Source organism: Sinocyclocheilus anshuiensis, unplaced genomic scaffold, assembly GCF_001515605.1.
Source record: "Sinocyclocheilus anshuiensis isolate Anshui unplaced genomic scaffold, SAMN03320099.WGS_v1.1 scaffold1662, whole genome shotgun sequence".
In the NCBI taxonomy this organism is placed as follows: Eukaryota; Metazoa; Chordata; class Actinopteri; order Cypriniformes; family Cyprinidae; genus Sinocyclocheilus; species Sinocyclocheilus anshuiensis.
In genome coordinates, this window is record NW_015545835.1 from 143,525 (window position 1) to 153,550 (window position 10,026).

The 10,026-nt window shown below is 39.7% G+C and overlaps 1 protein-coding gene across 1 annotated transcript in view; it reads right to left on the reverse strand.

The window, feature by feature from the left end:
• LOC107698414 (transmembrane and coiled-coil domains protein 1-like) overlaps positions 1-10,026 on the reverse strand; it is a 33,206-nt gene that overhangs the window by 21,909 nt on the left and 1,271 nt on the right. Inside the window, exon 2 of the mRNA XM_016499418.1 lies at positions 7,526-7,705. Coding sequence (XP_016354904.1) covers positions 7,526-7,684 — 159 coding nt within the window. The 5' untranslated portion in view covers positions 7,685-7,705. The remainder of the gene's footprint in view (positions 1-7,525; positions 7,706-10,026) is intronic.

Sequence of the window (10,026 nt, forward strand, 5' to 3'; positions counted from 1 at the left end):
CTCCTGAGGAATCAGCTACAGAACAGGAGCGTCTCCTCCTGAGGAGTCCGCTACAGAACAGGAGTGTCTCCTCCTGAGGAGTCAGCTACAGAACGGGACGTCTCCTCCTGAGGAGTCAGCTACAGAATGGGACCGTCTCCTCCTGAGGAGTCAGCTACAGAACAGGACAGTCTCCTCCTGAGGAGTCAGCTACAGAATGGGACCGTCTCATCCTGAGGAGTCAGCCACAGAACGGGACCGTCCCGTCCTGAGGAGTCAGCTACAGAACGGGACCGTCTCGTCCTGAGGAGTAAGCTACAGAACGGGACCATCTCCTCCTGAGGAGTCAGCTACAGAACAGGACCGTCTCGTCCTGAGGAGTCAGCTACAGAACGGGACCATCTCTTCCTGAGGAGTCAGCTACAGAAGAGGACCGTCTCCTCCTGAGGAGTCAGCTAGAGAAGAGGACCGTCTCCTCCTGAGGAGTCAGCTACAGAATCCTCCTGAGGAATCAGCTACAGAACAGGACCGTGTCCTCCTGAGGAGTCAGCTACGGAACAGGACCGTGTACTCCTGAGGAGTCAGCTACGGAACAGGACCGTCTCTTCCTGAGGAGTCAGCTACAGAACACGGAACAGGACGTCTCCTCCTGAGGAATCAGCTACAGAACAGGACCGTTTCCTCCTGAGGAGTCAGCTACGGAACAGGACCGTTTCCTCCTGAAGAGTCAGCTACGGAACAGAACCATCTCTTCCTGAGGAGTCAGCTACAGAACACGGAACAGGACCGTCTCCTCCTGAAGAGTCAGCTACAGAACAGAACCGTCTCTTCCTGAGGAGTCAGCTACAGAACACGGAACAGGACCGTCTCCTCCTGAGGAGTCAGCTGTAACACACAGTGAGGCCAAGATGCTTTTCAACCTAGGGAGTGGGCTCTCTCATAATTATGCCCAAAACACTGCCATGAATAAAGAATGGTATCAAAACGTCCTGCAAGAGCGACTTCTTCCAACGATCCATGAGCAATTTTGCCAATAAAAGCCTTTAAAACTTATGATATGCTTATCATTGTTTTTCAGTGTACCATATAAACCTGGAAAAATAATCTACAAATACTGAAGCAGCAAACTTTGCAAAACACAAAATTTATGTTACTGCCAAAACTTTTGGCTATGACTGTACTTGTTTTGACTACACTTGTGGGGACTAAATGTCCTCACTTATATTGTGAAATACTTTGACAATCTATAGAGAGACATTTGATGGTCCTCACTAGTTAAAAAAGCTTATAAACCAGCCAGAATATGTTGTTGATGTGAATCTAATGTTCTGCACATGTTTCTGTGATGGGTAAATTTGGTTAGCTGATAGAAAATATCATTAACCTGATAGAAATTCAATGTAAGTCTGTGCAATGCCCTCACTATAGCAAAACAAACGTGTGTGTGTGTGTGTGTGTGTGTGTGTGTGTGTGTGTGTGTGTGTGTGTCTGTGTGTGTGTGTGTACACACATGCAGACAGAGACACAAAAGTGCATACATATTCCTTAGACTCCTCTAAAACTTACAGCATTTTTTAAAATTTACTATATGTGTGTGTGTGTGTTAATTTTTATAAATATGTTTTTTTATATATATATTTTTATGAATGAGGACGCCTCTAAAAGGAGGTTTTGTCAGATTTAGCTCACATACAAATTTGTCCTTAAAATATGGTTACACACATGGATTTGGTATTTGTGAAGACATCTCATAAACACAGTGGTTTTATAAAAGTGCTAAACTCAGGTTAAAACAGGTGTTAAACAGGATTATCATACTGTCTTTTCCTGAAAGTGTTTCACTTTCCAAATTTCATATGTATTTAAAGTTTATAGCTACTGTCCTAAACTTTGGTAACATGCTTGCAAAAGCTGAAAAGCTCATACCAATTAAAATAGCACACATATTTAGTCTGATGATCAATATTGCCTCACGGTTAAGCGCCTCCTTTCAGTTTGCTAAAACAAATGTTGACCACTTGGTAAAAAATAACTTTCTTTTTTCTTTCTTGGCTTCTTTCTTCTCTTTCAAGTTCGGTATTGTGGAAAGTGCCACAACATGACCTCAAAGCAAAGCAAGAACAGAGTACAGTCTCTCTGTGCTTTTGGGTCAAATATACAGAGATGATCTGAGCTCTGTCTGACCTGGCTAAGAGCAATGGCTTACATAAATAATTAGTCATGAATATTTATTAAACGTGCAGATGAAACAGTGATGACATCAAAGAACACACATGTGCACAAACTCATGCGTACAGCAAAACTGAAGAAGTTACTGGCTCATCATAAGACCTTCCAATCACAGATGAAAGCTTCTCCAAAAATAGCTGCTAGTGGAATCTCACACAGGAAGCAGGAAATGGTCTGTGGTTTTGTAACTGACTTTTTCTCACACCTTCAATGATCAATGTTATAGTTGCATCTTATGAAGCGTGGTGAAAACAACATGCAGGGCACATTCAGGTATAACTTCACCTTCAGAATCTTTAATCCTTTGCAAAGTAAAGTCAATGCAAGAAAACAACAGGAAAGACCTATGCTGTGTCATAAAGCCCATCCTTCACAGAGCTCAGAATAACCAGATATTACCTTTCCTACATGCTGGTGATATCAGAAAATGCCTGCCAAGCAGCTAGGTTGTGGTAGAAATGTTGTCTTCTAAAAAGCCATAATCCAATTCCAAATGCCATCATTTCCTTCCAGTTCAACATGTAAGAATCACTGTTCCCAAACGTACCAACACTTCAGTCACTGTCCTCTGGTGCATGTGAATCAGGAACAGTTTCAGCGCTGTGAATATAATCACAGGGGAGAATTGAGTGAGCTGTATGTCAAAGTGAACATATATTTAAAAGAAGCCAACCACATTCAGCTGCATGTGCCTGTTTTTAAATATACATATACTTGGGACAGCTGGCATTGGGTATGTTCGACTTCATTTAACTGATGGGCGAAGAAGTCAGACACTGTTCATTTGTCAAATAAACAGACATTTCAGACATTTTTTCATGTAGCAACAGAAACACTTACCAATCACAACTTTACGTACTGCCTAATACAATGCCTGTACGTGCAAGAATAAAGTTGAACATAAGCCTATACTACCAAATATCTATATCTTTTTAATTTTGTTAAACATGACACAACATTACATGAATAGAGATTTTGCTGTTATAAAAATATGGAGTTGTGAGCATTAGTGGAACTAAAGGAGTCAGAATAAACATGAAACAGGTCTTGGAGCTGATGAGATGAAGCGTGTGTGTTAGATTGTGTGTGTAGAGACATACAAAATGTGCATTGCTGATGGCCTCCAAGAACACTGGGAAGGCTGGGAACCACTGGGAATATCAATGCAATATTACACACATAGGTTTTTTTTTTTTTTTTAATAAACATCAAATTCAGGACACACAACTACTTTTGGAGAAGTTATATTTCTATGACTGTTTTTCAAGGATGATATGAGAGAGTGGCACAGCTTACCCCAAACATCAAACATACAAATGTATGTATCTTAAGCTTGACAGTATGGATCAAATAGAGCCAGCTTTTTCTTTAGTAGTGTTTACACATGACTTGAAACAGTGGACAGTGCAGAGAGTGGGCATTTGGGGCAGTGAGGACTAGCATCCTAAAGTGCAGCTTCCAAGAGGGAGCACCCATGTAAAGCTACAGATAGCCCTTCTGAAAGATACCCCAGGAGTGCCAGAGAGGGAGGGAGAACAAGCACCCCAGGCAGACGACAAGCTTAAGTCTCAAAATGACCGATACAAGAAGGTGAGAGAGGAGGACAGACCAGCCCTCAAAGAGCTTTGAAACAACCTAAGACGAAAGCCTTTGACGTGCTTAGTGGCACAGGAGGAAGAAGAGGGAGAGCAGGGCACCAGGGCCACGCATACCACTCAACTGACACCATAGAATTCTGCAGGCATCACTGTTAGATCTGAAAGAAGTGCCAGGTGAAGCAGGGAGTTTGGATTAATTGGGACAGTACAGTAGCCCGTAAGACCACTTGGGATGTCACCCAGCATGTCCACTGTGCCTGAGAAGAGGTTCCCTGGAGCACATTTTGACCTGCTGCCTGAAAACCTTGGGAGAGGGGAGGTACAGGGGCTGAAGGCAGTAGCTGGCACCATACGCACTGGAATCCAGTAGAGCAAACACCAGCCTCCAACAAGGCATGACATCGCCTTTGTCAGGGAGGGAGAAAGACCTCCGGTAAAGATGACTGGCAGCTGAAGGTCGATCTCGGGAAGCAGGTGAAGTTTCTGGAACACACTGCAAGGACACTCAGGCCAGATTTGGTCTTAACATCTGACTGTTCTAAGCAAGTAGTTATGTTGGAACTTTCCGTCTCCTGTGAGGACCAGATGGATGAGGCCCATGAGCATATAAGGGGGGAATATCTCAAACCGTTAGAGGATTGTAGGAGACATGAGGCTGCAGGGGATTTGCAGGGCAGTCCGTACATCAGTCATTCAGCCTCCTTGGTATCAGAGGGTTGCAGGAAAGGAGGTTTTCAAGGTGGCTGTGGATTAAGAAGAGCGAGCAATGGTGTAGCGTGCCACTTGGGTCCGGCTGGATCGCCCGGGTGACTGATGATCTAAGACCCGAAACACCACCCCAGCTGGTGTTTCAAGATCATGATAAACAAAGTGATGATATGCAATTTATATGCAAAGAATTGAGGTTTCAAGGATGACAGTAGAGAAACTCAGAAACGGAGCCTGTAGGTGTAAAGGCTACTTTGAGTCAAATAACATGGGATTGTTGACATACAGTCAATGAGTTAAAGCAAGTAAATATTTAACTCAGCCTTAACACTTAGTTATTACTTTATCAAGTACCGTATTGACCTGAATATAAGTCGATGTTTTTTTCTTGGAAATACATCTGAAAAAACGCGGTCGTCTTATATTCAGGGTCTAGACTTTGACATGTCAATAATACACCCACAACAATAGGTGGCGCCAAATACGCATAAAACGAGTGTGCCATGAAATACGTAATGTAATGCGTCTTGTAAAAATCGCGACCAAACTCCCTTTGTGATTTTAAAACGTAAGACAGTACCCAGATTTGAAGACTACAGTAAGATTTAACTTCTACTTTTAATAAGATTTTGGTAGGCTACTATTAGATGGATAGCCTAAATGTCCTAATTCAGATGGGCTACCTGTTTTTTTTTAATGGTATATCAAAAAGTGTATATTTTTTAAATGTGATTGTTGGTACAGTTTACCAGTTTTTACCATACTTTCAAAACAAAAATTAAAATAGGAAAAATATGCAATATGAAAATAATTGAAGACAAAATGTGTTTTACTGAGAAAAAACAAGATTTGGTTTTTAAAAAGCCTTTTTCCAAAAGGTACATCTGGAAAAAGGGGGGTCGTCTTATATTCGGGCCAATACGGTACTAAAAATTCTCAAACAGACGTCCACATTTCAAAGACTTGTAGCCCATAAAAGAAAAATCTCCTTCATGTCTCGATTGTTTCTCTGATAATAAGATTGCATAGGGTGCATGGTCCTGTCTCCTGCTTTTCAGATGTTCCTCCTGAGGAAAAGGCCTCAGTAATCTCACATGTGTCTCCTCTAGTCTCAAACTGTGCTCAGATGTGTCAAGATATCATTTTGAAACTGTGTGTTTATTACCCTGTATGTTTCTATTTGACCACAATTTTTGCTAAACTGACAATCCTTTGAATGAAACAACAAATAATCAGGTCTTCTTAGCCTTAATATTTGAGGAAAATAATAGAAAATAGGTTTCAAACAAAATAAACATTTTAACAATATAGAACGTGAACATAAAACCCTCTTTCTGCTTTATATAGTCCACACCTACATACTGCCCCCTCTCTCTGTCTCAGACTAGACCAGTGCACTCCTCAATAAAGAACACTTTCAAAGGTTTACGCTTCTGCTTATAAACACACACACACACACACAAACACACACACACACACACAGGTGAGAAGTGAAAGTGTTACCTGTGAGCAGGGTGAGCTGTTATATATCTTTGTAAGTCATTGTAAGCCCCCCCTTATAAAAAAAAAACAAGTGGGCTCCCCCAAAGTCCACTGTATAGTTCGAACACTGCCTGTGAGCACTGTCTGCGGAGACTGAATCGCTGGACCATCCTGACTGACACGCACTAAACAACCAAGAGCAGAGAACTGTCTCTCTCTCTCTCTCTCTCTCTCTCTCTCTTTCAGTTATATGTCTATTACAGTTTTTTTCAACTGCTTACACACAAAATATTTCCTTGTCACACAGTTTCTGAAACCTGACACTCAAACAGCAGAAGCACACACCAAATCTGTAAAACCATACACTAATTCTCAGCCTTTGACTCAGTTTTCAATTCCATAAAACACTTTTTGCAAAACACAACACACAGTTCTCTATGCAACACACAGAAACCTAACAGGAAGTATCTTGATTTCCTTTTTCAAACACAACCAATCAAAATGCCACATTAATTCATCAGCGCCTCACACTAACTCCTCACGTGCTTCACTGAACACCAAGCAATCATGACTTTAGAATAGGCCTATAAACACACATCTACACAACTACACATGGCTGATGCACACATGGCTGAACCACAAATGCTTACAGTAAAAAAAAAAGTTTGGTTTCAATCTTGCTCTCATGTTTACCGTGAAGTTTTCAACATCTCTCAGCCTGTTAATTTCAGTCTTGTACAGAAATGTACACAGGAGCTCATGAAAGAAGATCTTTAGGTTTTGAATAACTGTGTGTATATGATATATCCAAAAATATAATATTATGGCAAAGGTGTCTGCAAATGTTTGCTTTTGAGATGTGTTTGTGATACTTTGAATGCAGTGCTTCATTTTGCAAGAGATGTGAGGCATTTTGCATTTTGTGTGTGCAATTCTTGTATTTGTGTGTAAAGTTTTGAAAAAAAGAGGCAAAGTTTTGAAAATGTGTGCAAGCAGTTAAAAAAAAAACTGTAAATACCTGTTGCTGTCTATGGCCCAGATAGAAAATAGCTGTTTGGAGTGTTGCCAAGATTTAATATGAAAAAAAAGGGAGAGGAAGAAGAAGAAGTGTTCACAAGATGGCCATCAGGTGAGCTGACCTGACTTAAAGGACTTTGATCAACACCTAATCAATATTCAGTAGCTTGGCCTTTTCTGATGACGATGTGAACGATGCTGATATGCAGATGTCAAAACAAACCATGGAAAATGGCAAATCATAACAGATGTCTTTTAGATATAGTCTTAAAGTTATAGCATCCGGTTTAATCGTAAGGGTCAGACAGAGGATGGAAATTGAAAATAGTCTTGAAAAACTATGACAGCTCTTATTGGTGAAAGAAACCTTGACTAACAGCTCCCTCTAGTGGAAAGGGGCTAGCAGTGTTACTATGTTGATTCAGTCTTGGTTAATTTTCTAACAGCACACACACACACACACACACACACACACACACACACACACACACACACACAGAGAGGTTACTCACGGGATGCGTGTGGTCGGTGGACTGCAGGAATGAGGAGATGATGAGCAGCGTCTCTGCTGCCACAGGTGTGTCAGTGTAGATACTGTGTGGCTTCCCTGTAACTGCTTCTGGCCCTTCTGCTTTCAGCTGGCGCTCCTGCAGGCTGCCTCCTCTTCTCATGATAGCAGCCAGCGGCTATCACTGTAGAGTTCAGCACACACATTCATGCCCGCTACTGCATTCTGGCTGATTTTTAATTCAGTGTAACCATTTTGATGCACTGCTCTAATTAGGAGTTATAGAGCCCATTTGAAGCACTGAGATTGAACCTGTCATTCATCACTGGATGTGTGGGTCAAAAGAAAGTCTCTAAAGTTGGAAATTAGTGTGGAAGTAAAAGAGAACTGGTCATGGCAATATGTTTATCAAAGGTTGTGGTTAGTCTGTTAAGGAAATATACAATCAACAGACTGCTTGGGATTTTTTGACGTATTTCCATTTTCAAAAAGTGCGGCACGTTAGTCTCTGGTGAAATACAGAGTTCTGGCATGAAACTCTAGATGGCGCAGTCCGATAGGCGTTGTGGATGTATTGGCAGTAGCAAGTCTCGCTACTTCTATTCCGCCAAGACCAAATACATTAACATTGTCATGTACATTACCATGCCAATCCCTCTGAGAGTTGTCATTACAGAAAAATGTTTTCAGTTTTCTCTAGTCATCTATACAGTTCCCTAAACACCACTTAAAATGAGTGTCCACAAGAACATTTAATAGTGATCAATAGATCAAAATAGAAATCAATAAATCAATACTAATGCCACTCAATTAATGTTACAAAGCAGTGTTGATTCTCGATCACTTTTGTTGAAAGAACATTGAAAATACAACTGAGATGTCATTTTAACAATAACATCATATTAACATAACATACAGCATGTACCGTTGATTAAAAAACATTACCATTGATTTCAGTGCACCGAACTACGGTGATGTAGAATCAACATCTCTGATGTAACTCTGATTCAGTGAGATCCACAGTGATTTTCAACATTAAATGAGGCGGCTGAAAAAGTGATGTTGAACCAACATGACTTTAACATTAACACTGACACTGACACATCAGCGTTGACTTTGCATTGTATCAATCTGATTGATCAGTAAATTAAAAACACTGTTAATGAGAAGACCAGAACAGTCATGCTTCATTTATTAGTCAAGATTCATATTTGGAAAGGAAAATACATATTTATGGGAATATTTCAATGAATTCAACTCTTTAGATAATTAATGTCAATGCTGAAAACACGGTGCCCTGTTTGAATCGGGAGACAGCCCTTAAAAATAGTAATAATCTGCATTCTCAGTAGGTCTGCAGGTCTGAGCGCTGTTACAGGAAAACCTCTGAGTCTTAATAAGTACAACACAGAAGTAGTGCATTCCAAAGTAAGTAGTCTTTTTGAGTAAGTGAATCAAACTGACATGCTACTATACGTTCAGATCAAACAGAACTGGACTATAAAGCCGATTTTTGTTTTTAATGGTACAAATATTAAGAAGAGTGAGCAATACCAACCAGTAAATAAAACTGATCATGATGAACTATCTTCTTTGGTTTTCCTGTGAAGATCAGTTTCACATCACAATGTTACAGTGTTACTACTTGAGTTGTGAGAAAGTTGCTGTTTCAGTATTGAGTCAAACTATTCTTAGCATTGTTTTTATTGTCTTAGGGCATGATTTATAACAGATATTAAAATCTAAACATCCACAAATGTTTAGAATAAGCGAGGGATCTTCTGTCTTATACATGTGTTAGACAAAAGACAAACTCCTCAAAATATGCTTCTTAATTGAGCAACACAATATATGTGACCCTGGACCACAAAACCAGTCATAAGGGTGGTCAAATCAATTTCTCGCAATTGAGATTTGTGCATTATCTGAAAGCTATAAGCTATGAAAGAATAAATAAGCTTTCCATTGATGTATGGTTTGTTAGGATAGGACAATATTTGGTCGAGATACAACTATTTGAAAATCTGGAATCTGAGGGTGCAAACACATCTAAATATTGAGAAAATCATCTTTAAGCTCAGGGCGTTTTTTGGTATTTTTGCCTAAATTTGACATACTCAAATTCAAATGTTTACCCTACACACATACAATGGAGGAAATGAAAAAAAAAATGGTTTAATTGTAAAGAAAACCCTTTGAACTACAAAAAATTAGTGTAATTCTTTATAAATAACATTATATATTTTACAAATATTACAATAAACACAAAAAAAACATAGTCAAGTCAAGTCAAGTCACCTTTATTTATATAGCGCTTTTAACAATACAGATTGTGTCAAAGCAACTGAACAGCATTAATTAGGAAAATAGTGTCAATAATGCAAAATGACAATAGTAAACACAAATTTTTCAGTTAAAGACAGTTCATCATTGAATTCAGTGATGTCAACATCCAGCTCAGTTTAAATAGTATCTTTGCAATCAAGTCAACGGTATCGCTGGAAA